At 38.4% G+C, this 17,158-nt stretch overlaps 2 protein-coding genes and 1 pseudogene across 3 annotated transcripts in view; 2 read left to right on the plus strand and 1 right to left on the minus strand.

Moving 5' to 3' along the window:
- Positions 1-17,158, plus strand: part of tln1 (talin 1) — a 1,269,505-nt gene that overhangs the window by 575,548 nt on the left and 676,799 nt on the right. The window lies entirely within an intron of this gene.
- On the plus strand, positions 1,774-7,286 carry LOC137496623 (uncharacterized). Its single transcript, XM_087270124.1, has 9 exons — positions 1,774-2,040; positions 3,454-3,936; positions 4,094-4,495; positions 4,697-4,794; positions 4,910-4,960; positions 5,065-5,446; positions 5,528-5,704; positions 5,828-5,957; positions 6,117-7,286. Exons 1-9 carry the CDS (start codon positions 1,911-1,913, stop codon positions 6,124-6,126), a joined length of 1,863 nt encoding a protein of 620 aa, XP_087126250.1. The 5' UTR covers positions 1,774-1,910; the 3' UTR covers positions 6,127-7,286.
- On the minus strand, positions 7,631-15,066 carry LOC137496624 (serine/threonine-protein kinase pim-3-like; annotated as a pseudogene). The gene is made up of 6 exons (XR_015500772.1): positions 14,909-15,066; positions 14,744-14,794; positions 14,304-14,676; positions 14,010-14,189; positions 8,723-8,916; positions 7,631-7,743 (listed from the first exon to the last, which is right to left on the minus strand). The product of XR_015500772.1 is annotated as a serine/threonine-protein kinase pim-3-like (transcript).

Genomic DNA, 17,158 nt, shown 5'->3' on the forward strand with positions numbered 1-17,158 from the left:
CCTCGAACAGATTCAGAAATCTCAGGATCCGCGCAGAAATACTCTGCAAACTCGCCTCAACCAACAGATTGCGATGGGTTTGATTGGTCCGAATTTATATCAACACGCGTTGCTATAGCAATTAAAATAAAAGCGCATTAAAAGATTTTGTAATAAAATTAGAAAGAAATTAAATAAAATGCCGGAATAATTTTAAGAGGCCTTACATTTACGCGAGAAGTGACGACAGGGAAGTTAGTCACATGACCTTTTGTAATGCCCTGCTTTAACCTGAATCGTCAATAATTGTATTTAATTATAATATAATAAATATAATAATATAATAATAATAATAATATAATATAATAGTCAATAATTTAGCGTAAATAATAATAAATATGATCCTCAGAAAATAATCCAATAACAGTTCTGGAAGCAGTTTATGATGCCTGTAGATTTCATGAATGGAGAATAATATCATCATCGTTCACATTTTCCTTTAAGTATTTATTTCATTTTATTATTGTTTTATTCCATTTAATTCGTTTTATATTTTATTAGACTGAAATTATCAAATTAAAATGTTCAAATAATATTAAATGGCAGCTGCTGTTTACCACAAAACCATGAATAAAAAGTGTCCAGCACCAAAAGTGTTTTATATAATGAGTCAAATCCACTGATAATGATCATATCTTAGCGATTATATAATGATTGTCATTATCAGTGAATTTGACTTATTTACAAGAGAGTCATTAAAATTTAAGAACATTATTATAATTATTACTGTTGTTATTGTTTTATTATTCAGATGGACAATTTCTAGTGAGGTTATTTGTGCGGTCCAGTTTGTTATTTGCCTAATAAATCACAAAACATTTTCTCTTTCTCTTGTGGACTAATAATTTATAGACTATTTTAGCCCAACCCTTCATATTTCTTATTCAACTCTTTACATGTGAAGCACAAATGTCCACTTATAATTGACTGTGATGTAAAACTTTAATACATGTTTGTGAATTTATTGATAAATACGTTTAATTCAGGTTTGTATACTTTATTGGTAAAAGATAATGAATGTATCTTCGCTGGTGCTGCTCGTACAGCTGCAGTTTATTTCTGGTATAATTTGATAATAATTGCTGAAGCTTTTATCACGGTGTGTGTCACAAAATATTTGTTATAAATTTATTATCTGACAAAAACAACAACTGAGTTGTGGATCTCAACAAAACTTGACCGAGCAGAGCGCCGTTATGGATCACCCCGCACAGCTCACCGATTTTTTTTCTTCATTGATTTTATTTTATTTGTATTTTTTTTTATTGACTTTAATAATAAACGTACAAAATCCAATTTTACACAAAAAAACAATCATAATAACAGATCAGGAAAATATATATAAACATATAAAAAATTTAATTAAAAGAGAAACAAAAGAGAGAAAAATATAAATAAATAAAATTAAACAGAGATACATACATAACACAAATACAGCAAGAGGAAACAAGGACTTATGTATCCGTGATATTTCCAAAATATTTATCAGAATAATCCAAGAATCTATCACTTTTCTTGTTATTAACTAGTCTAGGAGTTTTATTAAAAACATCAATTTCTATAAAAAAAATGTGAAAAAGAAGGCTGCGAATTGGAGAATTTTTATTTGTGAATAAAATATTTTCCATACAAAATAAAAAAGTTAATAATGTAGTTCTCTGATATATCAGTTTTACTGTCATAGTAACAAAAAATATCTTGAAGTTGTAAGGGTCTGGAAGAAGCAATGTAGCTCACTTCACCTATGATGTCATAAATAGAACGCCGTTACGTCATAGGACAGAACACAGTTCAGAAATTCCTCAGAGTGACAAACGAACGAGTAGAGTGAACAGTGATTATCGACTTTAGCGACTTGTTTTGCATCTCAAATGGCAAATAACACGTTAGCTGTGTTTTTTACTCGAGTTAATTTGATTAAGACAGTATTTGTCAACCATAATCATCAAAGTGATACAATGGCTTCTCCTACACCTCCTACCGTGATGAGAAGCCCAACAGGTGAGATGACAGTTTACAAAAACAGTGTATTCTCACGTCTTATTTAATAAAAAATATAATAATAATAATATAATATCGCCATAAAAGCGAATTGCCGACTTAAGAGTCAAATATTCAACCTCTCGTGTTTGTAATTGTGTAGTGTAGTCGTGATATTGAATATTTTCTGACTCTGTGATTTGAGCCCTGCTGATATTTTATGTATTGACATTCTGGCTTTTAAGTTTCTCATTTCCACTCAACAGAAATTGTGCCTTGTTAACTTTACTAATAAAAACATTTTATTAATACTTTAATTGAAATCCTTTGTGTAGTTCTGCACAGTAATGTTTTTAGTTTTTGATGGTGTGGAGGAATATTTGTTATATTTTAGCAAACTGAGTGAGAATATTATATTTAAGTCTTTATTTGTTCAAGCAGGGATGAATTAATACAATTGAGGTAAAGTTGGTTTTATATTCACACATTCTGACTTTCTCCTTAATAATATAACAGAAAAATATTGTTTCAAATTCTAAATGGGGAAATCATATTAACAGCCAATGACTATCATCATATAACAGTGTTTACAGTCAGTTAAATAGTGCTAATGTTGATTTGAAGTCATACTTACATGCAGTTTCAGACTTAATATTGGTAAACAACTTATACGAACTGTTAAATGAACAAATGTGCAAATATAAAACCAACTTCACGTCCATAATAATAAATGTCTACAGCTCTGTTTCTGTGACTGAAGTTCTGGAGCAAGACTTCTATTTTCATTTGGATTTCTAAGACTGATTGTTAAATGATTAAAGTTATAATTTACTCACAGATTTCTTACTGAAGCTCCAGAGCGAGAGGAATTGTTCTCTTTGAGTTTGACGATTGCTAATGGAAAGCTGAACAATGTTGATTTAGGTTCATTAGTTTTTCTGTGGTGGAGAAGTGGTGCTTGAGGAAGAATGTAGATGTAGATGTAGCACCCACTGACAAACAAATAAAATGCTACATAAATTTGATTAATCATTGTGATGGTGATTGTTAAATAGCTCAATCTATAACTGGTAAAACTCAGAATATTGACTCAAAGTCAGTTCTTATAATAGTTTGCATTTTGTGTGAGCAGGAGTGAAATGTTTATTTTTGCTAAATAGTTGCTTTTAGTTTTTTTTCCTGATGTCTAATATGGACTTATGACTTACAGACTATTTGTCAGCTTGTGTTTGTCATTTTACATCTTAGAAATGATTTTCAATTCCACATAATTAATTTCAGTTTTCAAACATTTTCTATTATAATTGTACATTTATTATTGTTGTTTGTTTTGTGTGATTGTCTTTTATATGTCTAATTTACAGCAGTTTGTCTATTTTGAACCTGTGGTTAAAGAGTTTTCTAATATTTCCCTGTTCATTTTCTTTATTTCAGAAAATCCAGAGACAAGGAGGAAAGGGAATAAAGCCTCTGCTTTCTTCAAGAGAGCATGGAAGGCTGTGAAGCGCCCTTTCCTTTGCTGTGGCCGGAACAGAGTGGCTCCATTTGAACCACAGTCGGATATCGATGATTGCGAGCATCTGCCTGTTCCAGGTCCCTCCAGGACCGTCGCAGCACATGCAGACCTTGAGCCGGTGTGGCTGCCAGGCCAGGTCTGTGAAGATCTTCAGCCGTTGAGTGTTCCGGGCCCCTCCAGGATCAAGCAAACAGCAGATCCGGCCAGTCCTGAGTTCTCAACGGCCCTTACAGGTCATGTTGATACTGAGCTGGTGTGTCTGCCAGGCCAGATCTGGGAAGATCCTCAGCCTATCAGTGTCCATGGCCTCACCAATATTAAGAACATGACGGATGCAGATTCGGCCTGTCCTGAGTCGCCTCCGTCTGTTCAACACCCCTCTGATATTGATGGGACTGATGGTGAGTCATCCTGAATTTGGTTCATCTGTTATTTTTATGCTTTGTTGTTTTTAGCTTGTAAATCAGACAGTGTCATTTGTTGTGCTGTTGGTTGTGTATTAATTAGTAGCTGCAGCTCTGTTCATGGAGATGTTTCTGTTTGTTTTCTTCATTTTAGAAAAACCCAAGAAAGGAAGGAAAGGGAAAAGAGTCTCTGCTTTCTTCAAGAGAGTATTGAAGGCCGCAACGTGCCCTTTCCTGTGCTGTGACACCGATGTAGTCCAGCATCTTACACCACAACCTGAACCTGAACCTGAGCCAGAGCCAGAGTCAGAGCCAGAGTCAGAGTCAGAGTCAGATTCCGAGTCCGAGCCTGAGCCTGAGCCTGAGTCAGCGCCAAAATCCGAGTCCGAGCCCGAGCTCCAGCCAGAGTCTGAGCCAGGGCTGGAGAATGAAGCTGACCCTGAGGCAGTGCCTGCTGAAATTATGCCTGAAATCGCAGAACCCGCTGACCCTGAGTCAGTATGTCTGCCAGGCCCAGCTCCTGAAGAGCCTAAAGAGGCTTCTGGGCCCACTCGTAGTAAGTCATCATTTCCTTCTGTTTTCTGTAACTCATAATTAATATAATTAGTAATCAATTTACTCCTGTAATTCTGGTAGAAGTTACTGCTTTCAGCTCATTGCATTAAATCCAGATTTAAAGGATTTATTAGTCTTTTATTTGATCCGTTTCATACCAGACAATCCAAGTAAATCTCCCTGCTCTTTTTCTGTGTTTCAGGATTTGATCTGTCTGACTTTAAAGTAGACAGCATGATTGGAGAAGGAGCTTTTGGCAAGGTGTATGTGGCATCTCACAAACTTCGTGAAAGTGAAAAGGTAGAGAACTATTTTTTACATTCAGTCAACATTTTCCTCCTAATTATTAAATATTAATAGTTTGTTGGCTTTAATTTGCCACTTACTTTGAAAAATTGACTGTTTTTTTTCGCAGGTTGCCCTGAAGTCTATAACCAAGCTTAAACAGGACCAATATCTCAACATTGTAAGTTGAATAATTCACACAACAATAACATTTTCCAGTTTTTGTTTCTGTACTTTGTGTCATTCTGCTCTGGTAATATCTTTGAAATCTGTTGTTCTTTCTAGGATGGTCATTCCACACCTGTGCTTGCGGAAGTGGCAATGATGCTTAGGTTGATGAATGCTCCGCAATGCCCAAACATCATTGGATTACACGACTGGATTGAGAATGAGAGCAGCTTCCTTCTCGTCTTGGAGTACCCAGAGTCAAGCCGGACCTTGGCTGATTACATCACAATGAGATGGCGAATTAGTGAAAAGCGAGCACGCCGGTTAATTCGTCAGTTGATCCGAGCTGTAAAGTTCTGCACTGAGCGTGGAGTTTTCCATGGCGATATCCACACGGAGAACATCCTGGTGACGAAACCCCGATTACAGCTCAAATTGATCGACTTTGGTTGTGCTTGGCCAATTACCAGCGAGCCTTTCAACAGCAGTGAATTTCGAGGTGAGTTGGCGTTTTGTTAGTTTCTTTGCTCACAGTATTGTCTTATGAAATGACTGAATTCTGAAAATGTCTCTCTTATAGGAGCCAGTGGGATCACGCCACCTGAGGTTTTCAAGGATCCCACATTCTATGCTGACCCGGCAAACATTTGGCAAATAGGCAGCGTGCTGTACGATATATTGCATGCAGAATTGCCCTTTTCTGACAAAGATTCAATAATGTTTGCATCCCTTGAGACACACCCTAGGTTAACTCCAGGTAAGCAGACACCTCTGAACAATCTCAGCCTCAGTGACAGAATAAAATATGTCAGTCACGAGTAAAAAAGCATTGAATATAATGGTTACAGACATATTTCACACTCTCTGTGTCACTTTTCAGTATGCCAGAACCTGCTTTCCCAGTGTTTGGCCCGCTGTCCACTTGAGCGGCTGCAGTTACATCAGTTAGAAAAGCACCGGTGGTTCAATCCAACGACCCCAAATCCTGCGCAGCAGTTAAACAAGAGGAGGTAGAGGAACACACCGAGCACAAAACTACATCTTCAGTCTTTCTTTGCTTCATGCTATTCCTGTTGTTTTCTCTTCTGCTCTTTTAGAGTCACAAGTCTTATTTGACAGCCCTTCATATCACTGCTTAAATAACTTTGTGTTGTTTTTCTTCATTTTAGAAAACACTAAAGAAGCGAAGAGGAAAACAGCAGCATTTCCAGAAATTTCACAAGACTGTTAAAGTTATTAATTACTCTCTCATGTCATTCCAAACCCCTCAGATCTTACTTTTCAGTGTCAGTGTGTTGATGAGAGCTCTGCCCTGCACTGTGTGTGTGTCCACTGCTGACGTTTACCTCAGATGTGCCCACGCTTTGTTTAAATGAGAGGAAGTCGCGCAGGCCTCTGGGTGATCCGTCAGCAGTGCGACACACATCCAGTGCAGTACAGGACTTCTGAAGTCATTATTTTTGTTTAAATATTTTAGTTTTTCTTTCTGCATTTAAGAAGTTTCGCTCCAAACCCCTGACACCTTTCCTCATCTTCAGAAAACAAATGAAAAGATTTGAGATGAAATCAAATCATCACACCATGAGAGCTCTGTCCTGCACTGTGTGTGTGTCCACTGCTGACGTTTACCTCAGATGTGCCCACGCTTTGTTTAAATGAGAGGAAGTCGCGCAGGCCTCTGGGTTAAACGTCAGCAGTGCGACACACATACAGTGCACTGCGCTCTTCTGGACGTGCGGTTTGAGGGTCAGAGAGCTCTCAGATTTCATCTCAAATGTTTTCATTTGTGTTCTCAATATGAACTAAACATGAATTCGAACTAAGGACATGAGCTGAGTAATTAATGACAATAATGGTAATGAATGGTGCCTAGACCGCAGCTCTGCACAAGACCTTTGGCCACAGGAGAAATGGTCGTACCCAACCAAGCCTGGTTTCTCTCGAGGTTTTTTCCTTCACTTTTGTCAATTGGTGAAGTTTGGTTCCTCACCACTGTCGCCGCTGGCTTGCTTGGTTGGGACTTGTGGAGCTGCTCATCGATGGATTTGCTCTTCAGTGTTTGGACTTTCAGCAGTGACAATTAAACCACACTGAACTGAACTGAACTGAACTTCAACTCCAGTGCTGTCACAGTTTTCTCCTCTAAAGTGTCATCAAAGATCTGCTCAACTATTTTCTACCTCATTAATGAATCTGGTGTTCTGTCATAAGAGAGACTGATTGTTTTATAATGAAGTGTTCATGATTGTTTTGTAATGAATTGTTCTTTGAATTGTTTTGTGATGAACTGCTTCTATGTATTGTTGGCTAATAAGTCAAATAAAATCCTGTGAATCAAACTGAAGCTCTGATCATCATTTCTGTGAGTTTTCTAAATGACTCCTTACTCAATTAAAGAGAGAGTTCTCCCTCAACTATTTACTCACGTGCTTCAAAACCGATGAGGTTCTTTCCTCTGTTGAACACTGAAGAAGATACAAATCTGAAAACCTGTAACCATTGATGTCCATAGTAGGAAAAAAAATACAATGGAAGTCAATAGTTACAGGTTTCCAGCATTTTTCAAAACATCTTCTTTTGTGTATAACAGAAGAAAGAAACTCATAGTACTTAGTACATAGAAACTCACTGGGAACACAAGCAGCTCTGGGTTCAGGCCTGGAAGAACAGTCTTATGATGATCTCAGTGTGATTTGGGCTGTCGCTTGTAGAAGCAGCTGTTCTGCTCAGTTTCTGCCATCACAAGCTGTCCAGTTCCTGTCTGTTCTTCATTGTCCAGCAACATCAAGACCAAATCTACAAAAATAACAGATAAAAGAGAAACATGTTCAATCATTATTGAAAGAAACACAAGACACCAGTCAATGACATTACAGCACCTTTTAGAAGTAACAACAATAACTTTTAAACACATTTCTGTCCTTAATTTAAATGTAAAGGAATAAGGAGAGCAATAGTGCTCAAAATAAATAAAGAAATTTATATGTCCTCCTTGTTTATTTGTGCATCACTACTGACAGATATTTAGTCAAATGTTACTTGCAGTTCTTCAGTCTTGCAGTAGCCAAAAACACACTGTATGAGTCAAAATGAGTGATTTTACTGAAGATCATTAGAGATAAAGATCATATTCCATTAATATATATACAGTTGAAGTCAGAATTATTAGCCCCCCTGAATAATTAGACTGCTTGTCTATTTTTTCCCCAATTTCTGTTTACCGGAGAGAAGATTTCTTCAACACATTTCTAAACATAATAGTTTTAATAACTCATTTCTAATAACTGATTTATCTTTGCCATGATGACAGTAAATAATATTTGACTAGATTTTTCAAGACACTTTTATACAGCTTAAAGTGACATTTAAAGGCTTAGCTAGGTTAATTAGGTTAGCTAGGCAGGTTAGGGTAATTAGGCAAGTTATTGTACTGTATAATGATGGTTTGTTCTGTAGATCATCAAGAAACAAAATGTAGCTTAAAAGGGCTAATCCTTTTGTCCCTAAAATGGTGTTCAAAAAATTTAAAACTGTGTTTATTCTAGCTGAAATAAAACAGATAAGACTTTCTCCAGAAGAAAAAATATTATCAGACATACTGTGAAAATTCCCTTACTCTGTTAAACATTATTTGAAAAATATTTCAAAAAGAAGAAAAAAATTCAAAGGGGGCTAATAATTCTGACTTCAACTGTATAAATTGGGATTAAAGATATCTATAAATTATATTTTTACTGAGCAAATCTAAAATAGACATCTCAAATGATTATTTTACCAGCAATAATAACAATGGATGCTCTCTCATGGCCAAACTGCAGCTCTGCTCATTTCATTCGGCCAGTGGAAAGCTGCTGTTTGTTGGTCTGGCTGAGTCTGGTTTCTCCAAACATTTGTTCTTCACTTCTGTCAATTGCTGGAGTTTTGCTTCCACTGGCACATCTGACAATCTTGGATGGGGTTGCTGGAGCACTAGAGCACAGAGTCAGATGAACTAGAGATGTCTGGCTACACTAGGTTTGGTCTTTAAAAAACAATGCATTGAGCCACATTAAGCATTAAACTTAAACTAAAATGTTAATTCTAAATCCTTCAGATATAGTCTGATCCATTGTCATACAGTGCTCAGCACAAATGAGTTCACCATGTTTATATCAATTTCTCAGTTAATATATGCTGGAGCATTTAAACAAACCCTTACAAAAATAACTGCAGTACAACAGCAGTATATAGAAGTATAACTGCAGTAAAATAATGTACAATTGCACAATCGCAATACAATAAAGTATAAACACAATACAAATACAGTTCAATAAAGTTCAACAGCAGTATAAGATGCGGTAATCTGGAGTAAAAACTAGTAAACTCTGTCTTTACAGCACTTGTGCTGCTGTAGTCTAATATGCCAGTGCTGTGGTAAGAACTGAACTGCACTTGTGTTCTAAGAGGTTTGTTCTTCAACATCTTCAGGACTATTTCGTACTTTTTTCTGGGATGTGTTTTGGATTAAAGTGCTTTTCTGATTAGAATTTTAAGAGTTTATTTGCAAAAACAAATAACAAAACACAACTGCAGTGAACTGAACAGTACAACAGCGACTATAATGCAATAAAGTTCAGTTAAACCTGCAGTACAACTGAAGAAGTCATTCATTCATTCATTCATTTTCTTGTCAGCTTAGTTCCTTTATTTAACCGGGGACGCCACAGCGTAATGAACCGCCAACTTATCCAGCAAGTTTTTACGCAGCGGATGCCCTTCCAGCCGCAACCCATCTCTGGAAAACATCCACACACACATTCACACACACACTCATACGCTACCGACAATTTAGCCTACCCAATTCACCTGTACCACATGCAGTCATGAACAAGTTTTGACAGTGACAGTGATTTGGTGTTTGCAGACACCTTTACCAATATCAAAATGTTTTTGTAAACATCCAGTTATTCTTTACACCGATTAAGAAATACTATGACTACTATAATAAAGAAAATCCGCTCTAAATAGAAAACTAAATAAATTGCTAAATACTCGACACATGAAAGACTAAAGTATGCAGCCCACAACAAATGTGGAAGCCTATTGCGTATCATATTAAACAAAGGAACTGGCGTCACGTTGACGGTGATGGGGGTGTGTATTCTCTTCTCTCTCCTAAAATACACCACCAGCTCCTTGGTTTTGCAGATGTTGAGTGAGAGGTGGTTTTCCTGACACCACTGCTTCAGAGTGTGCACCTCCTCTCTGCAGGCCGTCTCATCATTATCTGTGATTAGGCCCACCAGCGTTGTGTCATCAGCAAATTTAACGATGACGTTGGAGCTGTGTTTGGCTGTACAGTCATGTGTGTACAGGGAGTACAGGAGTGGGCTGAGAACACAGCCCTGTGGAGCACCAGTGTTGAGGATCAGTGTGGATGAGGTAACGTTGTTCATTCTGACCTCCTGGCGTCTGCCTGACAGGAGGTCCAGGATCCAGTTGCACAATGAGCTGTGAAGACCCAGAGCCTGGAGCTTCACCACCAGCTTGGCAGGGACCATGGTGTTGAATGCTGAGCTGTAGTCCACAAACAGCATTCTCAAATATGTGCTTTTGTTTTCCAGGTGAGACAGAGCAGTGTGCAAGGTGAAAGCAATTGCATCATCAGTGCAGTGGTTATTTCTGTATGCAAAGTGCAGAGGGTCAGTGTGAGCGGGCAGGACAGAGCATGGGCCTCATGTACGAAGACTTGCGTGGAAATCATACTAAACATTGCGTACGCACAAAGCTGTAAATGTGCGTACGCAGAAAAAAATTCAAATGTATGAAACATTGCGTACGCCGAATCTCACGCATATTCTTTTGTATATCCAAATTAACGTGAAACTGAGCGCAACATGCACGAGCACAAAACCCCTCCCTGCCTCCTCCCCCGTATGAATATGCTAATGACTCTATTTTGGCAAAACCCAATGAAAAAGCAAAGGCAAAAGCAAGCGAAAAGAGAAACTTTGAACAGAATGTGAATAAGACGTGCTCCTATCGGAGGTAGACCGGAGAAAAACTGCGTTTTTTGCAAGTTTGTCCACCGGAATTAATAACAAAAGAAAAAATTGAGTGGGAGAGTTTAGCTGATCCGGTTAACACAGTTGGGTCTGAATATCGCAGTGAGTGGGGTAAACAGGAAATAGTGTGATTTATAAGTGTAAAATGTTGCAGCACCCTTAACAGTCTAAGAGGCGCAGCTCGTAAAACGCACATCAACATGTTTTGACACGTTCGAGCATGAACTCGGTTCGAATCCAGCATCTGATGAACTCATTTACCTTTTTTCCCCCCACTACATATCAGATTTTGCCAACAATTTATCACGAAGAAGACAAGTAGGAATCATTAATAAGTCTGTGCATCATATTTTATTTGCACATTTATTGAATGGAAATGTTTCTGATTCACGTACGCAAATTCATCTTCAGATGGCGCCTTTATAGCAATGTGCGTGCGGTAGATCTATTACATTGGGAAAACAGGCAACCGCTGCAAATTGCGCTTTAATGTTTGGCTGGTCAACTGTATGGTATGGAAAACTTATATACCTGCTAGATGAACGAGTCTCATACAGCTGTCAATGCACGGCTGCAAGACACTTTGTAGAGAGGAATTTAACACAACTGCCTCTAGGAGTCGCCAATGGAAATAAAACAGACACGCACAAAAAATGTGCGTACGCCAGCCATAAAGCTGGCGTGGAGCTGCGCATATTCCCACGTTCAGTTCATCGTTAGTAAATCCAAACGTGAGCGATTCTGAGCGTGAAACCTGGCGTACGCAAAGTTTTTGTGCGTACGCAGCGTTGATACATGAGGCCCCAGATGTGTTTTTTAATCAGCTTCTCAAAGCACTTGCTGAAGATTGGTGTCAGAGCAATCGGACGCCAGTCATTTAAGCACGTGGTTTTAGCTGATTTCGGTATGGGCACAATAGTAGCTGTCTTAAAGCATGTGGGAACCACAGACAGAGAAAACGAGAGGTTAAAGATGTCCATGGTCGGTGCCAGTGGTGTAGTGGGCAGTGCGTCGACACATGCACTCCAGTGCTTGCGGCGACCCGGGTTCGATTCCGCCTCACGGCCCTATGCCGATCCTTCCCCTCTCTCTGTTTCCCATGCTTTCCTCTCAATACTCTCTACTGTCCTATCAAAAATAAAGGTGAAAACCCCGAAAAAATAATTATAAAAAAAATTATAATTGTATAAATATAATTATTAAATAAAAAATAGATGTCGATGAAAACTCCCGCTAGCTGGTGTGCGCGTGCTTTAAGTACACGTCCAGAAATGCCATCTGGGCCCGTCACTTTTCGGATGTTCACGTGACGGAAAGATCTAGTTACGCCTGTGACAGAAACAGAGAGTGTGCTGGCAGTTTTGGTTTTGGCCGCGGCTGTCCTGGGCTTAAAAGCGGGCGTAAAACGAGTTGAGCTCGTCCGGGAGAGACGCGGCAATGTTAACAGTGGCGGATTTGTTACCTTTAAAGTCTGTGATGTAATTAAGTCCCTGCCACATGCTCCTTGCGTTATTGGTGTTAAATTGACCCTCTACATTGTCTCTGTATTGACGTTTTGAAGCTTTGATGGTTTTCCTGAGGTTGCTTGTTTTTGTTCCACAGCATTTCTGGATTTATAGGCGGAAGCTCGCACTGATAGGGCTGTTTGAACTTCACCATTGATCCATGGTTTTTGGTTGGGGTAGATAATGACAGTTTTTGTTGGGACCATGTCATCTATGCAATTCCTAATGAAGCACGTGACTAGAGTTCACGAAAATGGTAAACAGACTCTTAAAGTTAAAGAAGAACTGAAAACATCTTGGAATAATGAGTTTACTGTACAAATAATTGTAGTTTTAGGTGGATTGCTGATGTAGATGCCAAGAAAACAAGACAGACAACATATAAATTGGTTCTACAGTGGCGATACGACAATACTTCATAGAGTGTTTTTGAAACACTCGTGCAGTTTGAAATTTGTCAAATTGTTGCAATTTCACTGGCCACCCTGGATGGAAACACAACAAAGAGATATAGTACTTTATTCCCACTCATTATCTGCATTAGATGTGGTTTTACAGTGATGAAACAGATCATCTTCAAGACAGGAAATGTATGAAATTTGTACAAAAAGTTTGCTAAAATGAAAGAGTAAGTCAGTTTAATGGTGAAGAGATTGATCAAATATGCCTATAGATAAAAGGTTTGAGAAAAAATGTCATGCTCCCTTATAAAAGTACTTTGTATTTTCAGAGTACAGGATTTTACTTTGATACCTGTGTGGCTGCTGTATTTTGTAGTTTATTTTGATGCATGTAAAATTGAGGTGTTTTGTATTTTATTTTAGAACACATTTCAATGTATTTTTGCTCATCCCTGCATACCGTTTACTGGACATGAAAGGTAGCTTTAAAGACTTATGTTTCAACGAAAACAGTAAAGACACAGTATTTGGGTAATTGGCTATACAATCTATTTTATTTCTTTGAAAACACAACGAGAAAACTTGGACAGGATGTAAATAACCTTTTTTAATTATTCAAATCACTCGAGGCTTATTTTACTTAGATGATGTATTTGTTCCGTTGCGTGTTCTCATTTTAAAAACACACTATACTAGTTTGCACTCTGATCTGATGTGTGTGTGTGTGTGTGTGTGTGTGTCTTCAGCTCCTCCAGCTTCACACAGAGCCTCACAGAGGAAGCAGGATCAGGATCTGTTCTCCTCAGTTCCTCTGCCACTCCTGCTCTCCTTCTACAAGTCATTGAAAGCGTTTATCTAAACTGAACCTGACAATACAAGCCGAACCAAGACTGCTGGATTCAGATCAGTGTAATGTCAGTGGCCACCTGTCCAGTGTAACCAGGGAAGGCGCTCAAGATCATCTAAACTGGGCCGATCAGCCGACGCTGCACTGAGACACCAGCGAATCAGCTGACGGCACTCTATTACACACAACCATGTCATCAGAAACACACAACAACACACTTCTGCTCGCTCGCCACGCCATCTCTGAATGTGTCTGAATCTCTTACCTTTTGACAAGCTCCGAGGGAAGGTCAGTCTGCTTCTGGACATGACCCTGTGTGCGCCTCTGAAGGGGAAACGGTCACACAGGATGTTGTAGAGCGTCACTCCTACTGACCAGACTGTAGCTGGAGTGGTATTGTTGTGATGTCTGCTAAACCACTCAGGAGGAGCGAATGCAGGAGTGCCTGAGAGACACAAGAAGACCACAAACATCTGCTCCAAATGCTCCAGTACAGACAAATTCCCTTCAGTTGTTCACAAACATCAACAGAACGTGTCCTTCTGTAACTCAAACCCACCTGCAAAGTATTTGTAGGCCGAGCGCTTCAGCAAATCCCCACAGCCGAAGTCCAGCAGCTTGATGTCCTGGGACTCTGTGGAGATTAGCAGGTTCTCTGGCTTGATGTCCCGGTGCAGAATGCCGTGGTTCTCGCAGTGTTTCAGTGCCGCGATCAGCTGCACCAGCACTTCCTTAGCCAGACGCTCGTCCAGACAGCCGTTCTCCTCACAGAAGCTCTGGAGATTTTGGGAAGGAGCCGGACGCTCCAGGATCAAGACGTACCGTCTGGGACGGTCAAACCAGTCCAGCAGCTGCAGGACACTGGGGCAGGCAGGAGCTGAAGTGATGTGGGTCTTTCATGCCACCTCCAGCGGCAGCCGACCCTGACCGTCCTGCAGGACAAACCCTCCATTATATCCAGGACTGAATCAAACACCACAGATTCACACCAAAACATACAACTTTCAGTGTCTCGGGGGTCCGGTCCTTCAACATGTACTTGATGTCCACCTGCAGACAGATAAAGCAGAGTAAATCACACCTGCCTGATGGAGACACATGACATTTACTGACAGCAACATTTCTAAAGCATGTCTGAATGAAGGAGGGACGAAGATCTCTTACTGGCAGTCCATCAGACCTGCGGAACCCAGCAAACACAGAGCCGAATCCACCTCGCCCCAGCAACGGGCCCTTCAGGTACAAGTCAGCAACACAGAAGAGCACAAGAAATGAAGAGAGAAGAGAAAACATGCTGCAGTGTCTTCAATGACAAATCATTTCCTAACTGAGCCAGAAGATCTGGTAGATTTGAGCTGTGCTGACCTCTGCGAGAGCGTTTGGCCGGTCTCTGGGAAGAGGTGGACGGTGTTTGCTGGCTGCTGCTTTGCCTTTTCCTCTTGCTGTTCCTCTGGTCTGTGGATGCAGAATCAGCCAAATGTGAAGGCAGAGGAGAAAATATCCAGGAAGCTCAGCGGTGCCGTCCTGTGTGTCTGTGTCCAGAGCTGCTGTCTGGGTGAAAGCAGCACTCCTGGGTCTGGAATGGCTTGAGGCTAAAATATAAAATCAAACAGAGAAACACTTTTACTGCTCACTTTTATCACACTTTCAGAAGGAACTTGAAGTTTTTATTGAGCAACTCTGCAGTTTCCATCATTATAATTGCTTTAAACAATAAAAACAAACATTAAAACATTTTTTATTAATTTTTGTTTCTTGCAACCTTCTATGATCTTTTTCATATCAGTCAATCATCGTACAGCATCATACAGTGACAAACCAATGACAAACTAATGACAAATTAAAAACACTCACCTCCTCTTTCTTCACCCATGTGGGACATGGACAATCTCCTCCAACCTGCAATAAAACAAGAAAATACAGATAAAATATAAAAATCTATTTAAAACAAAGTAAATTAAAGGAAAAATAAGAACAAAACGAAGTGAAAATGAGAAAAGTAAAACAAAACAAATGTTTAAAGAAACAATCAGAAAACAAGAACTGAAATAAAAACTGATTAAAGAAGTTGTGCTCTTTATAATTAGTCTTCTCTCAGAAATCCTCGAACAGATTCAGAAATCTCAGGATCCGCACAGAAATACTCTGCAAACTCGCCTCGTCTCTCAACCAACAGATAGCGATGGGTTTGATTGGTCCGAATTTATATCAACACGCCTTGCTATAGCAATTAAAATAAAAGCGCATTAAAAGATTTTGTAATAAAATTAGAAAGAAATTAAATAAAATTCCAGAATAATTTTAAGAGGCCTTACATTTACGCGAGAAGTGACGTCAGGGAAGTTAGTCACATGACCTTTTGTAATGCCCTGCTTTAGCCTGAATCGTCAATAATTGTATTTAATTTTAATATAATAAATATAATAATACAATATAATAGTCAATAATTTAGCGTAAATAATAATAAATATGATCCTCAGAAAATAATCCAATAACTGTTCTGGAAGCAGTTTATGATGCCTGTAGATTTCATGAATGGAGAATAATATCATCATCGTTCACATTTTTCTTTAAGTATTTATTTCATTTTATTATTGTTTTATTCCATTTAATTCATTTTATATTTTATTAGACTGAAATTATCAAATTAAAATGTTTAATTAATATTAAATGGCAGCTGCTGTTTACCACAAAACCATGAATAAAAAGTGTCCAGCACCAAAAGTGTTTTATATAACGAGTCAAATCCACTGATAATGATCATATTTTAGCGATTATATAATGATTGTCATTATCAGTGAATTTGACTTATTTACAAGAGAGTCATTAAAATGGAAGGACATTATTATAATTATTACTGTTGTTATTGTTTTATTATTCAGATGGACAATTTATAGTGAGGTTATTTGTGCGGTCCAGTTTGTTATTTTCCCTATAAATAATAAAACATTTTCTCTTTCTCTTGTGGACTAATAATTTATAGACTATTTTAGCCCAACCCTTCATATTTCTTATTCAACTTTTTACATGTGAAGCACAAATGTCCACTTATTATTGACTGTGATGTAAAACTTTAATACATGTTTGTGAATTTATTGAAAAATACGTTTAATTCAGGTTTGTATACTTTATTGGTAAAAGATAATGAATGTATCTTCGCTGGTGCTGCTCGTACAGCTGCAGTTTATACTGATATTTCTGATAGAATTTGATAATAATTGCTGAAGCTTTCATCACGGTGTGTGTCACACTTTATTTGTTATAAATTTATTATCTGACAAAAACAACAACTGAGTTGTGGATCTCAACAAAACTTGACCGAGCAGAGCGCCGTTATGAATCACCCCGCACAGCTCACCGATTTTTTTTTTCTTCATTGATTTTATTTTATTTGTATTTTTTTTTATTGACTTC

This window comes from Danio rerio, chromosome 10 (assembly GCF_052040795.2).
Source record: "Danio rerio strain M-AB ecotype USA chromosome 10, GRCz13ab, whole genome shotgun sequence".
NCBI lineage: Eukaryota > Metazoa > Chordata > Actinopteri > Cypriniformes > Danionidae > Danio > Danio rerio.

Excerpts from the sequence above, each read along its gene's own strand:
- LOC137496623 (XM_087270124.1), top strand. The coding sequence starts at position 1,911 with ATGGCAAATAACACGTTAGCTGTGTTTTTTACTCGAGTTAATTTGATT. Across the intron at positions 2,041-3,453 it reads CGTGATGAGAAGCCCAACAG|AAAATCCAGAGACAAGGAGG; the intron begins GTGAGATGACAG and ends TCTTTATTTCAG. Across the intron at positions 5,447-5,527 it reads CAACAGCAGTGAATTTCGAG|GAGCCAGTGGGATCACGCCA; the intron begins GTGAGTTGGCGT and ends TCTCTCTTATAG.